The 18,269-nt window shown below is 46.3% G+C and overlaps 1 protein-coding gene across 3 annotated transcripts in view; it reads right to left on the reverse strand.

Annotated features, from left to right (window-relative positions):
• The window catches only part of LOC121577688 (calmodulin-binding transcription activator 2-like), a 100,207-nt gene that overhangs the window by 78,958 nt on the left and 2,980 nt on the right, over positions 1–18,269 (reverse strand). For all 3 annotated transcript variants that reach the window (XM_045223942.1, XM_041891466.2, XM_045223941.1), the window contains exons 2-3: positions 10,741–10,836; positions 5,502–5,605 (exon numbers count right to left, since the gene is read on the reverse strand). In XM_045223942.1, the coding sequence (XP_045079877.1) occupies positions 5,502–5,605; positions 10,741–10,836 (200 nt within the window). The remainder of the gene's footprint in view (positions 1–5,501; positions 5,606–10,740; positions 10,837–18,269) is intronic.

An 18,269-nucleotide genomic window follows, 5' to 3' on the forward strand; every position in this document is an offset into this window, starting at 1 on the left:
AGTTTAGTCTGTGTAGATGAGATTGGGCAGCACAGATTCTAGGCGCAGAGTTAATATTTTAGCAATCAACTTATAATCAACATTTAAAAGTGACACTGGTCTATGGGATGAGCACACTTTTCTTTTTCAGTAAAGTAATAGCTGCAAGACGTAAAGTATGAGGAAGTTGTTTTTTCTCCAGATAGGCCTTGATCATATGGAGAAAAAGAGGCATCAACCGCTCAGAGAATTGCCTATAGAATTCTATAGGAAAACCATCTAATCCCAGGGCCTTTCCATTTTGGAGGAACCCATAGCATCTGATAGCGCCTCAGTACTGTCTTGATCTAAATGTAGGATTGCTTCTTCTGACAAAGTTGGTAGATTGATATATTTTAGGAAGGTAAGAGTCTCTGAGTTACATTGCAAACTAGATGAGTACAAGTCTTCATAGAATAGTCTAATTTCATTCATTTGAAGTAGGTCTACTGTAACACTGCCATTTGTTATTTTTCTTTCAAGATGGCTCTTTCTTCTGTTTCTTTCTTTATTTGCCATGCCAGTAATTTGCCAGCCATTTCACCTAACTACATATCGTTGTTTTCTTTTTTAAATATATAGTTCTATGAAGTGAGTATTCAAGGTATTGTATCTCATTTTGTCATTCTCTAGTTGGTGAACTGTGAGGGGGTCTTTACTAACCAAATGCAGATTCTCCAAGTATTTAATGTCCTTTTCCATACTTTTAATTCATCTTTAGTTTTCCTTTTTAGAGAAGAAGCAAATGCTATGATGTTCCCTCTAAGGTAGGCTTTCAGGGTATCCCAGACCATTAAAGGGCATACTGCTGTGTTCCAGTGCACTTCAAATAAAATATTGAAGTGATTATTAACATAATCAATAAATGTATGACTTGCTAGCAGCTATATGTTGAATCTCCAAGATGTTGGTATCACAGGAGGTCCCTCAAATTCAATGGAAAAAAACAGGGCAGATTGGTCAGATACAATTCTAGGAAAATAAAAACAATTTGAAATCTTGGAGAAAAAAGAATTATGGAACAAAGAAAAAGTATATTCTTGAATAGGATTTGTGTACATGAGAATCTTTCATTAGGATGTGTTGCGCCATACTTCTTGAAGTCCCAAATCTTGAGTGTTATGGACAAGTATTTGACAGGATTTGTATGTTTTCATCCTCCCTAGGACCAGGAGTTTATCCAGGAGTTTTTTTTTTAAACCATATGACCTGATTAGAACAAATCTGGTCCATCATGGCCCATATAAAACCGTTTTTTGTATTTTTATACAGCTGATTTACTACTATGTCATACCCAGAGTTTTACTCTGGGCCCCAGGAAAACAATTTCCCCTGTAGTGCCACCTCTGAAATCACCACACAATGTTACAAATTAACATATTCTATTTGTATGATCTACTTCCTCAAAATGTTTATTTACATATCTCAAAGTTTTGAGATAGCAAGCCTATCGACATAAAAAAAAAAAGGTTAGGGGAATGAGCTTCCATAGTTCTATGTGGCTCAGTTACTGCTACAATTTCTGAATGTAACAGGTTGTTACTGCAATTTCAGGTAAAACTCAATAAAACAAGTCTCAAATATAAAGACAATTCTGTTCACACTGCCCTGCTTGGATGGGGGCAACTGTAGGGCGAGTGTCATGCACGACCTCTGGAGGTAGCGCTTGAGACGTGATAATAGTATTGTCTCTCGAGAACCTCTCTAAAATGTCCCTTTGCTATCGTCAATGTGAAAACGGTCATAGAGAGTGGGGAGGTAGAGACGGATAGAGAGGAAGTGTCACGATCGTCGTAATAAGTGGACCAAGGCGCAGCGTGATATGCGTACATCTTTTAATGCGTACTTTGCACAATACAATAAAACGAAACGTGAAGTCCTCGGTCATACAACACAAACCTAAACGTGACAGAAGATCCCACCATAACAGGACCAAGCAGCGTGTCCAGGAGCAGACAGCCTGGACTTGGGAGGAGATCTTGGACGGGAAGGGGTCCTGGACTTGGGAGGAAATCCAGGCCGGAATGGATCGCTGTCCGTGGGAGGAGACTGTGGAGGCGCGCCATAGAGAGGAGCAGCGGCGCCAACCGTGCCGACGTCGGACACGCAAGAGGCAACCCAAATAATTTTTTTGGGGGGGGCACACGGCTTGGACGACGGGGCAGCAGGAGGCAGCTAAAGGGTGTATCTGCAGAATAGGAGAGGAGGCCACCAGGTTACGGGGGCTATTGGTCATGAGGGAGCAGGAGTTAGTTGGTCAGAGGGAGGAGCTACTGGAGGCGATAAGGGAGAAGGAGAGAGTAGAGGCACGGCGAGAGGAACTGGTTAGGCAGCAGAGGGAGCGGAGGTTTATGAGGAAACCCAGTCCCGCTCCTCACACCAAGCAAGTGGTGTGTGTCACCAGTCCGGTCCGGCCCGTTCCTGATCCCCGCACTAAGTTAGTGGTGCGTGTTCCCAGTCCGGCCCGACCCGTTCCTGCTCCCCGCACTAAGTTAGTGGTGCGTGTTCCCAGTACGGCCCGGCCTGTTCCTGCTCCCCGCACTAAGTTAGTGGTGCGCGTCGCCAGCCCGGCCCGGCCTGTTCCTGCCCCTCGCACCAAGCCTGTGGTGCGCGTCGCCAGCCTGGCCCGGCCTGTTCCTGTCCCTCGCACCAAGACAGTGGTGCGCGTCGTCAGCCCGGTCCGGCCCGTTCCTGCTCCCCGCACCAAGCCAGTGGTGCGCGTCGTCAGCCCGGTCCGGCCCATTCCTGCTCCCCGCACCAAGCCAGTGGTGCGCGTCGTCAGTCCGGCACAGCCCGTGCCTGTTTCACCGGTGCCTGGTCAGCTGCTCCACACCGGAGCCTAAGGAATCCGCTCCACCGATGTCCAGTCCAGCTCCAGCCAGCGGGACCAGACCAGGGGCGCTACGGGGGGGTAGTTAGAGAGTGGTGGTCACGCCCGGAGCCGGATCCGCCTCCGAGGCGGAATGCCCACACGGCCCCTCCCCTGTTGGGTTTAGTTGGCGCGGTCGCAGTCCGCGCCTTTGGGGGGGGGGGGTACTGTCACGCCCTGGCTCTGGGGACTCTTATATGTTGAGCCAGGGTGTTAGTTTCTATGTGTAGTGTCTATGTTTTGTTTTCTATGTGTTCTTTTCTAGATCGTGTATTTCTGTGTTGGCCGGGGTGGTTCCCAATCGGAGGCAGCTGTGTCTTGTTGTCTCTGATTGGGAACCATACTTAGGCAGCCTGTTTTGCACTTGTCATTTGTGGGATCTTGTTCCGGAGAGGTTTGTGTTTTGTTAACCTTAGGACTTCACGTATCGTTTTGTTGTTTTGTTGTATTGTTATAAAGTACTCATTAAAAGATGTACGCATATCACGCTGCGCCTTGGTCCGTTACTTACGACGATCGTGACAGGAAGACAGAGTGTGAAAGAAAATACAGAAAGAGGTAGGCTAAAAGAGAGTGAGAGAGAGAGAGAGGATCACTAAGATTCTCTCTAAAACTTGGATCACGCTGCAGGTTGAAATGAAACACACACACACATTAGAGAGATATAGGGATCGCTGGGCGTGTCTGACTGGCTTTTATCAATAAGTCAACACCATGCTGTATTAGCAGCCCCAGCTAGCACGTTTGGTTCCTTGGATGTTGTGGGAATGTACGTTTTTGGTTTCCCATTGGTTCTGGGAACGAAGCCATACGTTTCCTGAACGATAAAACGTAACGTTTTTTAAAACATTCTGAGAACGGAAGTAAAAATGTTGCCTGTTCTGGGAACTCATACAAAGCTGTTCATTTGAGTCTATTCAAACAGATCCTATTTCAAAGGAAACAAGCACTCATTTAGATCAGGTAGGGCCAATTAGTGGGCACGGCCAACACACCTGAACACACTTAACAAGATAGAGGATAGAGAGAGTTTTGTTGACACTGAGAATGGAATTGATATGTTTATAAATAACATTCTTAGAACATTCTATGATTGTTACTAATGTTTTCTTGTGGTTTTAATGGAATGTTTTATGTTATGAGAACATGACTTTAAATAAAACCATGAGGAAACCTGCAGAAAACGTTATGCTGAAGTACTGAAATTCCCACCTAAGAAACATAGGGTTCTCAGAACGTTAGGTGCTAGCTCGGTATCCTGCACCATTCCAGAACAGTGTGGGAAGATTGCATGCAAAATAATCATAGGACAACCACGCTCTCACCAAGCTCTAAGAAACATATGGTTCTCAGAACGTTATGTGCTAGCTGGGGCATTTAGCACCATGACGAATTATAAACTAACACATACGCACACACGCACGCAAACACACACATACACGCACACACACATGCACACACACACACACTGTATTAGTAGGATTTAGAAGCAGGCTAAATTAGCAGCAGAACCTATCTGTGAGATTTCCTCCAAATCCCATTCAGACAGAACCATTTGGAGGAGAGGTATAGAATGCTTTGGTGCATCAGTTATGCCTGTTATGACACACTCACAAACACACACAGACACACACAGACACACACAGACACACACAGACACACACAGACACACACAGACACTCACAAACACACACAGACACACACAGACACACACAGACACACACAGACACACACAGACACACACAGACACACACAGACACACACAGACACACACAGACACACACAGACACACACAGACACACACATTCTCTCTCAATGTCTCTCTCTCCCTCTCTCAAACACAGAAACAGCAAGCAGTGTGCCTATAAAGGACAAAGGGGAGACAGACAGACAGACAGACACTATGAGGTGTTTAAGTATGCAGGAAACTTTAGGCCTCTGATGAAACAGACGAGCTTTGAAGGAATCCTCCCAGGGACACCCAACCTTCCCCTGAACTGAGCCTTCACTCCATCATCTAACACACACAGAAGGAGAAAGAGACAATGAGAGAGATGAAAAACAGAGGAGAGGGTCTGTCTTCACGCATACTCTCGTCTCTGTGTTTCCTACACAAAGATCTCAGCACTGAAAGATCACAAACGGCTCTCAATTCGGAACCACATTCACACACGCAGGCACACACACAGACACACACACACTTGATTCCAGTGAGTGCTCTGTTCTGTAGGCTGCAGATATGCTGTCTGTCCTTCACTGAGATGGATCGCATGAAACATTTAATGAATTGCCTCAGAGGAGAAACCACAAGCCAAATAAGCTTTACATCGCATAGTAATTAATGTACATTTCCTACATCAATAACACACACACCTCAGTCACTATCCACAATCCAAACAGAAACAATACCAAACCACAAGTGGGTCCAGCACAATAGTCTTCTTCAGAACTACACATGTGGAAACCCATCCACTGGAATAGTGAAGGGAGATGCTAACCTCTGGAAGAGGCTAGAGGTCACCACACTAAAACACTGCTACACAGAGGCCCTAATCCATCCAAGTCCTTGGACTCGGCGCAACCTATTATTGGGTCCTCCTAAGTGCTCTCTCACCTCATTGGTGTTCCAGCGGTGGCGCTCCTTGGGCAGAGAGGAACATTTGGGCAAACACTCCAACAGCTTCTTAGGTAGGTAGATCTTCAACTGGCCAGGCTCACCTAGAGAGAGACAGAGACAGAGAGAAAGAGAAAGAGAAAGAGAAAGATAGAGAGAGAGAGAGCGAGAGAGGGGTTATTGACTGAATTTGAGTGAAGGACCTCTGTTTAACCCAGAAGGAGACGGGAACACTACTGTACTTGCCCACACACTCAGAGAGAGAGAGAGAGAGAGCGAGAGAGAGAGAGAGAGAGAGACAGGGAGAGAGACAGACATTGAGAGAGAGAGAGGGAGAGAGAGAGAGAGAGAGAGAGAGAGAGAGAGAGAGAGAGAGAGAGAGAGAGAGAGAGAGAGAGAGAGAGAGAGAGAGAGAGAGAGAGAGAGAGAGAGAGAGAGAGAGAGATGGAGAGAGAGAGAGAGACAGAGAGAGAGAGAGAGGCGGAGAGAGAGAGACAGAGAGAGAGAGCGAGACAGAGAGAGAGAGACAGACATTGAGAGAGAGAGAGAGAGAGAGAGAGAGAGAGAGAGAGAGAGAGAGAGAGAGAGAGAGAGAGACGGAGAGAGAGAGAGAGAGAGAGGGAGAGAGACAGACATTGAGAGAGAGAGAGAGAGAGAGAGAGAGAGAGAGAGAGAGAGAGAGAGAGAGACAGAGAGAGAGACGAGAGAGAGAGAGAGACAGAGAGAGAGAGAGAGAGGGAGAGAGAGATGAGAGAGAGAGAGAGACAGAGAGAGAGAGAGAGACGGAGAGAGAGAGACAGAGAGAGAGAGCGAGACAGAGAGAGAGAGAGAGACAGAGACAGACAGAGAGAGAGAGAGAGAGAGAGAGAGAGAGAGAGAGAGAGAGAGAGAGAGAGAGAGAGAGATAGAGAGATAGAGACAGTGAGAGTGTGTTCAAGCACATATGCTCACCCTAATCAATTATGCATTTATTAATAGAAGCCCTGAGAAGACAGAATTTCAAACAGCTGAATGGCGCTGGCTTAGGTAAAGCCTAATTTCTTATTTAACAGCACTCCGGACTCACTGCTATGAATGCCAATCAGTGTTTAAATCCTCCCCTCCACACACAAACACATATCCCGCCCAGTGTCCCCGATATATTCGACCACTGATCAGAGGAATTCTCATTAGGAACCTGCCTTTGAAATGCACTAGAAAACCCACATCAAACCGCCGATCAAACACACACACCATATGTATGCACGCACACACACTCATACATCTCATGTGCTTGCTTGTGTGCGTGTGGACCACCACAGTTTATATCTCTCTTGGGACAGAAAGATCCTACCCCCAACAAATTCCCATTGCAATCACAGACACACACTTCCATCTGAACAGCATCTTTAGAGGTGCCTATATAAGAATCAAACATGCTACAAATGAACGTCCATTAGTTGATTAATATTTTACCTTCTAAAACTGTCCTTTCCACATTTATTACTGAAAAAACCCAATACCCCTGTGAGAATGCTGTCAGTTAATTATAAAACTTTCCATAATAAAGAACGCTCCGAATGCAACTCTTACAGCAGCATACCACCCTGCATCCCACTGCTGCCTTGACTCTAAAGCTAAGCAGGGCTGGTTCTGGTCAGTCCCTGGATGGGAGACCAGATGCTGCTGGAAGTGGTGTTGGAGGGCTAGTAGGAGGCACTATTTCCTCTGGTCCCAAAAGAATATCCCAGGGCAGTGATTGGGGACATTGCCCTGTGTAGGGGGTTGTCTTTTGGATGGGACGTTAAACGGTGTCCTGACTCTGTGGTCACTAAAGATCCCATGGCACTTATTGTAAGAGTAGGGGTATTAAATAAATATTTCCCCCTTTTCTAAATAAAATGAATGTGAAAGAAAGGCTCATTGCACAGATACTTGTTAGAGGGGAAGGAAGAAGAGAGAGGAGATTGAGAAGAGGGGGGGAATAGAGTGATGGGTGTGCATGCTAATTCACGATTCTGCTGATAAACCTTTCCTCAAGTCATCCTCAGCTGGAATGCCACAACAGAGAGAATGCTAGGATATGAGGAATTGTTGGTATGATCAAACAACCAAACCATTAAAGAATCAATGAATCAATCATCCCCCATGCCCAAGCCTTCCCCTCTGATTCTCAAAGCAACAACCTTAGCCTCCCTTTCTGCTCCTCCCCCTGTCCCTCACCATTCCTCTTTCCTCCTTCATCTCACCCCCACTCCATCTGTCACTGACCTCTCTCTCTCCTCTTTCTGTCTCTCTCTGTCTCTCTCTGTCTCTCTCTGTCTCTCTCTCTCTCTCTCTCTCTCTCTCTCTCTCTCTCTCTCTCTCTCTCTCTCTCTCTCTCTCTCTCTCTCTCTCTCTCTCTCTCTCTCTCTCTCTCTCTCTCTCTCTCTCTCTCTCTCTCAATTTCAATTCAATGGGCTTTATTGGCATGGGAAACATATGTTTACATTGCCGAAGCAAGTGAAATAGATAATAAACAAAAGTGAAATAAACAATAAAAAAATTAACAGTAAACATTACACTCACAAAAGTTCCAAAAGAATAAAGACATTTGTCTATATACAGTGTTGTAACGATGTGCAAATAGTTAAAGTACAAAAGGGAAAATAAATAAACATAAATATGGGTTGTATTTACAATGGTGTTTGTTCTTCACTGGTTGCCCTTTTCTTGTGGCAACAGGTCACAAATCTTGCTGCTGTTATTGCACACTGTGGTATTTCACCCAATAGATATGGGAGTTTATCAAAATTGGGTTTGTTTTCGAATTCTTTGTGGGTGTGTGTAATCTGAGGGCAGGAGGTTAGGAAGTGCAGCTCAGTTTCCACCTCATTTTGTGGGCAGTGTGCACATAGCCTGTCTTCTCTTGAAAGCCAGGTCTGCCTACGGCGGCCTTTCTCAATAGCAAGGCTATGCTCACTGAGTCTGTACATAGTCAAAGCTATCCTTAAGTTTGCATCAGTCACAGCGGTCAGGTATTCTGCCACCGTGTACTCTCTGTTTAGGGCCAAATAGCATTCTAGTTTGCTCTGTTTTTTTGTTAATTCTTTCCAATGTGTCAAGTAATTATCTTTTTGTTTTCTCATGATTTTATTGGGTATAATTGTGTTGCTGTTCTGGGACTCTGTGGGGTCTGTTTGTGTTTGTGAACAGAGCCCCAGGACCAGCTTGCTTACGGGACTCTTCTCCAGGTTCATCTCTCTGTAGGTGATGGCTTTGTTATGGAAGGTTTGGGAATCACTTCCTTTTAGGTGGTTGTAGAATTTATCTTATATTTTCTGGATTTTGATCATTAGTGGGTATCGGCCTAATTCTGCTCTGCATGCATTATTTGGTGTTTTACGTTGTACACAGAGGATTATTTTTGCAGAATTCTGCATGCAGAGTCTCAATTTGGTGTTTGTCCCATTTTGTGAATTATTGGTTGGTGAGCGAACCCCAGACCTCACAACCAGAAAGTGCAATGGGTTCTCTTTCTCTCCTCTCCTGTCCCTGTCTGTCTCTCTGTCCTTTACTGTCCCTGTCTGTCTCTCTGTCCTCTCCTGTCCCTGGGCTCTGGTGTGTCTCTGTCTCTCTGTCCTCTCCTGTCTCTGTCCTCTCCTGTCTCTGTCCTCTCCTGTCTCTCTGTCCTCTCAGGTCTCTCTGTCCTCTCCTGTCTCTGTCTCTCTGTCCTCTCCTGTCCCTGGGCTCTGGTGTGTCTCTGTCTCTCTGTCCTCTCCTGTCTCTGTCCTCTCCTGTCTCTGTCCTCTCCTGTCTCTCTGTCCTCTCAGGTCTCTCTGTCCTCTCCTGTCTCTGTCTCTCTGTCCTCTCCTGTCCCTGGGCTCTGGTGTGTCTCTGTCTCTCTGTCCTCTCCTGTCTCTGTCCTCTCCTGTCTCTGTCCTCTCCTGTCTCTCTGTCCTCTCCTGTCTCTCTGTCCTCTCCTGTCTCTGTCTCTTTGTCCTCTCCTGTCCCTGGGCTCTCGTGTCTCTCTGTTTCTCTGTCCTCTCCTGTCTCTGTCGCTTTGTCCTCTCCTGTCCCTGTGTGTCTCAGGGCAGATCAGGAGAGCAGACAAGGAGAGCTGATAAACACACAGTACAAATCAATAACCTCCCCACAAAAACCCTTTCTGGGTCTCCTCTCAAAAACACACACACACACACACACACACACACACACACACACACACACACACACACACACACACACACTAGGTTGGCTGTCCTGTTCTAGGATCAATAACCAATCAAAGCACTCATCACCTTTATAGCTCCCCTTAACACTACATATATTCCCAACCGCCACCCCGTACTCTCTCTCTCTCTCTCTCTCACACACACACACACACACACACACACACACACACACACACACACACACACACACATAATGCAGACACACACATAGACATACACACACACCAAACTAGAACCAGAACCAGAACTAGAACCACACACACACACACAAACACCTTTGATCGCCCTCTCTCTCTCATACATCTCAGTTAAAGCCAGCTCTCTCTTAACCAGCCACGGTCTGTTTCTCCCAGCATCAGTAACACTGTTCCATGCCATATGGATAGATAGTGCTCTGTGCATTGATTAGGCATGACAATGAGCTTCTGCTCCTAAAATAAGCTTTGTGTGTGTGAGTGCGCACACACACTGCTTTGCATCGGCACGCATGAATAAACATAACCTGTAACAGAGCTGAATGAGAATGAGACTCACTTTAGAGTGTGTGTGTGTGTGTGTGTGTGTGTGTGTGTGTGTGTGTGTGTGTGTGTGTGTGTGTGTGTGTGTGTGTGTGTGTGTGTGTGTGTGTGTGTGTGTGTGTGTGTGTGTGTGTGTGTGTGTGTGTGTGTGTGTGTGCGTGTGTGTGTATGTGTATTATCTGAAACAGAGTAATCTCTGTTAACCCAGAACTAAAATCTCAGATAATTTGGTCAGATGCTTGATTAGGATCTGGGAGTGACGAAAACTCAAGACCCGGAACTAATGCTGCTTGTTATCTCATGCATCCCATAGTAGTGACAGATTTTACAGTACCAGTTATGTTTATGTACAGTACATCTGTCCACAAGAGATTAGTAACAGAGCTGATGACAATAAGGCCTCGGCTGCCAGCTTGTTTAGCCAGAAGGCTTTTCAAAACACAGAGTCACTTCGTCCTACAAAAAGCAACATACTGTCCTATGATGGGGTCCTGTGATGCGATGTTTGAGCGTGTGTGTGTGCCTTACCGTTGGTGTCAGTGTCATCACTCTTGGGAGGGGCGTGTCCTGTGTATCCCACAGCGATTCTAATTATCCGCTCTGGATTCCTTATCCTCTTCAACCCTACAGACAGAGAGAGACAGAGAGAGAGAGAGAGAGAGAGAGAGAGAGGGAGAGAGAGAGAGATAAGGGATAGAGAGAAGTAGAGAGAGGAGAAGAAAGAAGGAGAAATTGGGGGAGATATGGTAGAGGGAGACAGCATGTTGAGTGGAGGAGAGAGGGGTGAATAGAGAGAGAAGGGTAGGAGGGAAAGAGAGAGAAACAGATGTAGTTAAGGGCAACATATTCCTAGTATTACAAACTCCACCCATACTAGAGGAGTGACCATTGGCTTCAACAACTTCTACTTCTGTTTTGTTTTCATCTCTTCATTTTCCTGTTTCCCTGGTCACCGTTGCTATGATACAGACTTACTACAGTAAGAAGTGGTCATATTATGGTCGAGTCAGTGACATCAATTCTTCCATTCAAACAGTAAGAGCAGCCATCTTCTAATCTATAGCTTGATCTACACTGAGTGTACAAAACATTAGGAACACCTGCTCTTTCCATTACATAGACTGACCAGGTGAATCCAGGTGAAAGCTATGATCCCTTATTGATGTCACCTGTTAAATCCATTTCAATGTCAGTGTAGATGAAGGGGAGGAGACAGGTTAAAGAAGGATTTTTAAGCCTTGAGACAATTGAGACATGGATTGTGTATGTATGCCATTCAGAGGGTGAATGGGCAAGACAAAATATTGAAGTGGCTTTGAATGGGGTATGGTAGTAGGTGCCAGGTGTACCGGTTTGAGTGTGTCAAAAACTGAAACGCTGCAGGTTTTCACACTCAACAGTTTTCCGTGTGTATCAAGAATGGTCCACAATCCAAAGGACATCCAGCCAACTTGACACAACTGTGGGAAGCATTGGAGTCAACATGGGCCAGCATCCCTGTGGAACGCTTTCGACACCTTGTCCATGCCCCGACGAATTGAGGCTGTTCTGAGGGTAAAAGGGGGGGGGGGTGCAACTCAATATTAGGAAGGTGTTCCTAATGTTTTGTACACTCAGTGTATACTACAGTAGCATCCTCGCTTTACATAAGTCAGTTAGTAGAGCAACAAGACATCGCTAGTGGCTTTCAGACATCCAAGGATGAGCCTGTGTGTGTGTGTGTGTGTGTGTGTGTGTGTGTGTATGTAGCGAGTTGGTGGTAGTCCATGTTTATGTGCCTGTGGGCTTCTCCTCTCTGATCTGCTGGAGTTTCTCTACGCAACGGGACTCTCAACCCACGGCCTCTATAAAGCCTGTAGCTATGTATGCTACGTGTGTTTGTGAGTGTGTCTCTCTGTCTGTCTAAATTTATGTTTGTCCCCCTCTATGTGTGTGTGTGTGGTGTGTCTGTGTGTTTGTCTGTCTGCCTGTCCTACAATTAGGCTACTAGCGACCCCTTCGAAGATAAAGCCCCTTTAGGTCATTTGTTGTCAAATACATGATGGATATGAATGTCATTCTCTTCATGGGGATGTATCCTGAATAAGTACACAAAGGTAGAAATATGCAATATCCTTCTTTTGACTATTATTGTGCATTATTCTACATACTGGCTATTATACCACCTAGTTCGGATACGGGAAGGAGACGAGTGGAAGACAGCCTTCAACACGGCTAGCTACGAGTACCTGGTTATGCCGTTCGGACTGACCAACGCTCCCGCCATGTTCCAGGCCCTGGTCAAAGATGTGCTCCGTGACAAGTTAAACCGGTTTGTGTTTGTCTACCTTGACGACATCCTTGTTTTTTCCCGTTGGCTCAAGAGCATGTCCTCCACGTCCGACAAGTCCTCCAGCGTCTCCTGGAGAACCAGCTGTTTGTCAAAGCAGAGAAATGTGAATTCCGTCGCTCCACTATCTGCTTTTTGGGATACGTCATCGCTGCAGGGAACGATGGATCCTGACAAGGTGAGAGCAGTGGTTGATTGGCCTAAACCCACATCCAGAGTGCAGCTGCAATGTTTTCTGGGATTTGCACATTTCTACCGCCGCTTCATTTGGTACTACAGCACCCTGGCTTCCCCCCTCTCAGCACTCACCTCTCCCAAGGTTCTGTTCACGTGGTCCCCAGCTGCTGACCAGGCGTTTTTGGATCTTAAGCATCGGTTCACCACAGCCCCCATCCTAATCCATCAGGACCCGTCCCGTCAGTTCGTGGTGGAGGTCGACGCCTTGGACGTTGGAGTGGGGGCCAATCTGTCCCAACGTTCTGCCCATGACCAAAAGTTGCATCCCTGCGTTTTCCTGTCCCATCGCCTTAATCCCGCTGAGAGGAACTATGACGTTGGTAATCTGGAACTTCTCGTGGTCAAAATGGCCCTGGAGGAGTGGAGGAACTGGCTTGAAGGGGCGGAACACCCATTCTTAGTGTGGACCGACCATAAACATCTAGAATATCTTTGCACCACCAAATGCCTCAAGGTAGGCTTGTTGGGCTCTGTTATTCACTCGGTTCAATTTTACCATCTCCTACCGCCCTGGGTCCAAGAATGTTAAGCCTGATGCCTGTATAGTTATATGGCTACACCCTCTGACCCAGAGACCATCCTCCCTACCTCCTGTCTTGCAGCTACACTTGTCTGGGGTATCGAGAGCCTGGTCCACAAGGCGCAGCGTTCCCAGTCGGACCCTGGCGGGGCACGGCTAACCGCATGTTTGTCCCTGATTCAGCCCGGTCCCTGGTCCTGTAATGGGCTCATTCCGCTAAACTTACCTGTCATCCTGGCTCCCGTCGGACCCTGGCTTTCATCCGACAACGTTTTTGGTGGTCCACCATGGTTCCTAACGTCTCTGCATTCGTCACCACCTGCACTGTGTGCGCACAGAACAAGACTCAGCGGCAAGCTCCAGCTGGCCTCCTTCAACCCCTCCCTGTTCTTCACCGCCCCTGGTCCCATATATCCCTGGACTTTGTCACTGGTCTCCCCCCGTCAGATGGCAACAGCACCATCCTTACGGTTGTGGATAGGTTTTCCAAAGCCGCACATTTCATTCTTCTTCCCAAGTTGCCTTCAGCCAAGGAGGCGGCCCAGCTTATGGTGCAGCACGTCTTCCGGATCCATGGACTTCCGGTCAACATGGTCTCCGATCGTGATCCTCAGTTCTTGTCCAGGTTCTGGAAATCATTCTGCACCAGCCTGTCCTCCAGGTTTCATCCCCAATCTAACGGCCAGTCGGAGCAAGCCAATCAGGACCTGGAGACGACTCTTCATTGCCTCGTCTCTGCCAACCCCACCACCTGGAGCCAGCAAATAGTGTGGGTGGAGTACGCCCGCAACACCCTTCCCTGCTCAGCCACTGGTCTCTCGCCCTTAGAGTGTTCCTTGGGTTACTAGCCTCCGCTCTTCCCTGAGCAAGAGGAAGAAGTCAGCATACCCTCAGCCCAGATGTTCATCCGCCGCTGTCGGCGTACCTGGAAGAAAGCCTGGTCCGCTCTTCTTAAGACCACCTCCAGGTATCGGCGACAGGCAGACCACCACTGGACCCCGGCTCCCCGCTATCGTCTTGGGCAGAGGGTATGGCTCTCCACTCGGGATCTGCCCCTCAGGGTTGAGTCCCGTAAACTTCCCCCCGCTTTATCGGCCCTTTCCCCATCTCTACAATCCTTAGCCCCACTGCTGTTTGTCTTCTGTTGCCCCGCACCCTCTGTATACATCCCACTTTCCATGTGTCTAAGATTAAACCTCTGTCTCACAGCCCTTTGTCTCCTGTTTCTCCAGTTCTCTAGTTCTTGTTTTCTAGACTTCCTGGTTCCGACCATTCTGCCTGCCCTGACCCTGACCCTGCCTGCCGTTCTGTCCCTTTTTGACTCTGCCTTGGATTACGAACCTCTGCCTGCCCCCGACCTGCCCTTTTGCCTGCCCCTTTGTTATAATAAATATTCGGAGAACCGAACCATCCGCCTCCTGTGTCTGCATCTGGGTCTCATCCTGTGTTGTTATAATTCCACCAATTCCGCTCCAGCCATTACCACAAGCCCGTCCTCCACAATTAAGGTGCCATCAACCTCCTGTGGTGTCATGGTAGGTGTCAGTAAGAGCCAGGAGAGGTGACATTAATGGGAGAGCGAGAGAGAGAGAGAGAGAGAGAGAGAGAGAGAGAGAGAGAGAGAGAGAGCGAGATAGAGGGGTTGTCCCGACTGTTTTCACAGTCTTGCTTTGACCACCAGATGACAGAAGGAGAAAAAAATCTGTTATGAGCTGAACATAACAGTATGCCAGTGGAAGGGAGGACAGTAGCAGGGGAACCAACTGTGGTTTGTGACTACTATGATTTCCCATTGTACCCAATACAATTGCAGTAATTCCATTACCGATTTGATAACAGAATTACGAGTTATAATCACTTAATAATTCAGAAACTTGATATCAGTAAAAACACTAACTAATTGGTAGGTCTACCATTACTTGTTACTTCTGTGAACTTTCATACATTTTTCCTGCTCATGAGGGGGAGAAATTAGAAAATATCTTAAAGATATGTCGGTTTTTGGTAACGGAATTATAAGGCACAAGGCAATGTTTCTTAAACTTACAGAAGGCAAATGATTTCTCCAAAACTAAATAGAAGTGTTGATATTATCAGGGGTTCAACATTGTTTTGTTTTGATGTATTTCTAATACACTATATATACAAAAGTATGTGGACACCCCTTCAAATCAAATCTAATTTTATTTGTCACATGCGCCGAATACAACAGGTGTAGACCTTACCGTGAAATGCTTACTTACAAGCCCTTAACCAACAATGCAGTTCAACAAATAGAGTTTACTAAATAAACTAAAGTAAAAAATCAAATCAAAAGTAACACAATAAACTAACAATAATGAGGCTATATACAGGGGGTACCGAGTCAATGTGCAGGGATACAGGTTAGTTGAGGTGGCCATTTGATTAATTGTTCAGCAGTCTTATGGCTTGGGGGTAGAAGCTATTAAGGAGCCTTTTGGACCTAGACTTGGCACTCCGGTACTGCTTGCCATGCGGTAGCAGAGAGAACAGTCTATGACTTGGGTGACTGGAGTCTTTGACAATTTTTGGGGCCTTCCTCTGACACCGCCTAGTATATAGGTCCTGGATGGCAGGAAGCTTGGCCCCAGTGATGTACTGGGCCGTACGCACTACCCTCTGTAGCGCCTTACGGTCGGATGCCGAGCAGTTGCCATACCAGGCGGTGATGCAACCGGTCAAGATGCTCTCGATGGTGCAGCTGTATAACTTTTTGAGGATCTGGGGACCCATGCCAAGACTTCCTTAATATTAGACATTGCGCACCAGCTGTTATTGACAAATAGACACACACCACCACCCCTCGTCTTACCAGACGTAGCTGTTCTGTCCTGCCAATGCACAGAAAACCCAGCCAACTGTATATTATCCGTGTCGTCGTTCAGCCACGACTAGGTGAAACATAAGATATTACAGTTTTTAATGTCCCGTTGGTAGGATAGTCTCGAACGGAGATCATCTAGTTCATTCTCCAGAGATTGCACGTTGGACAACAGATGGTTACCCACTCGCTGACGAATTCTCACAAGGCACCCCGATCTCCGCCCCCTGTTTTTCCGTCTTTTCTTCACGCAAATGACAGGGATTTGGGCCTGGTCTCAGAGAAGCAGTATATCCTTCACGTCGGACTCATTAAAGAAACAATCTTCTTCCAGTTCAAGGTGAGTAATTGCTGTTCTGATATCCAAGCGCTTTTTTTTTGTCATAAGAGACGGTAGCAGCAACATTATGTACAAAATAAGTTACAAACAATGCGAAAAAACACATAAAATAGCACAGTTGGTTAAAACGGCAGCCATCCCCTCCGGCGCCATTCTTAAATTCAAATTAGTGGATTCGGCTATTTCAGCCACACCCGTTGCTGACAGGTGTATAAAATCGAGCACATAGCCATGCAATCTCCATAGAAAAACATTGGCAGTAGATTTGCCTTACTGAAGAGCTCAGTGACTTTCAACGTGGCATCGTTATAGGATGCCACCTTTCCAACAAGTCAGTTCAACAAATTTCTGCCCTGATAGAGCTGCCCCGGTCAACTGTATGTGCTGTTATTGTGAAGTGGAAACATCTAGGAGCAACAACAGCTCAGCCGCAAAGTGGTAGGCCACACAAGCTCACAAAATGGGACCACCGAGTGCTGAAGAGGGTAGCGTGTAAACATTGTCTGTCCTCGGTTGCAAAACTCACTACCAAGTTCCAAACTGCCTCTTGAAGCAACGTCAGCACAATAACTGTTCGTCGGGAGCTTCATGAAATGGGTTTACATGGTCGAGCAAGCCTAAGATCACCATGCGCAATGCCAAGCATCGGCTGGAGTGGTGTAAAGCTTGCCGCCATTGGACTCTGGAGCAGTGGAAACACGTTTTCTGGAGTGATGAATCACGCTACACCATCTGGAAGCAGGTAGTGTTCTCCTGGCATCCGCCAAACCCAGATTAGTTTGTCGGACTGTAATAGTTCGGGCTAAGCCCCTTAGTTCCAGTGAAGAGAAATCTTAACGCTACATCATACAATGACATTCTAGACGATTCTGTGCTTCCAATTTTGTGGCAACAGTTTGGGAAGGCCCTTTCCTGTTTCAGCATGACAATGCCCCTGTGCACAAAAGTGAGGTCCTTACACAAATGATTTGTCAAGATTGGTGTGGAAGAACTTGATTGGCCTGCACAGAGCCCTGACCTCAACCCCATCGAACACCTTTGGGATGAATTGGAAATTGCCCAACATCAGTGCCTGACCTTACTAATGCTCTTTTGGCTGAATGGAATCAAGTCTCCGCAGTAATGTTCCAACATCTAGTGGAAAGCCTTCCCAGAAGAGTGGAGGCTGTTATAGCAGCAAAGAGGGGACCAACTCCATATTAATGTCCATTATTTTGGAATGAGATGTTTGACGAGCAGGTGTCCACATACTTTTGGTCATGTAGTGAACCTTTTAAGAATTTTTGTGGTACATGTTGTCTAAGACCCATTTTCCATCTGTTTGACCAGAAATCAAAGCCTTTGCTTACACCTAATCTTTAGGATGGAAAATGGTTAATTTCTCAAAAAATATACTCTTAGCTTTCATTTGAAACCCAATTTGACATGCTCCTATGAACTTCACATGTTGGTGCTCATCGGTCTTTTTAGATGGAAATGCCAGTAAGGAATATCACATTATCATACAAAGCAATGCGTCTAATCAACATCAGCTAAACTTAAATCTGCCAAAAATGACATTGTCTCTTCCCAATGCAATGTGGACATTCCTCAATGGTGGGCTAAAATTGGGAATTTAGAATGTTGTTATTGTCACCCTGTTATAATGTACAGTGGGGGAAAAAAGTATTTAGTCAGTCACCAATTGTGCAAGTTCTCCCACTTAAAAAGATGAGAGAGGCCTGTAATTTTCATCATAGGTACACGTCAACTATGACAGACAAAATGAGAAAAAAATATCCAGAAACTC

This window comes from Coregonus clupeaformis, chromosome 12 (genome assembly GCF_020615455.1).
Source record: "Coregonus clupeaformis isolate EN_2021a chromosome 12, ASM2061545v1, whole genome shotgun sequence".
NCBI classification, from domain to species: Eukaryota; Metazoa; Chordata; class Actinopteri; order Salmoniformes; family Salmonidae; genus Coregonus; species Coregonus clupeaformis.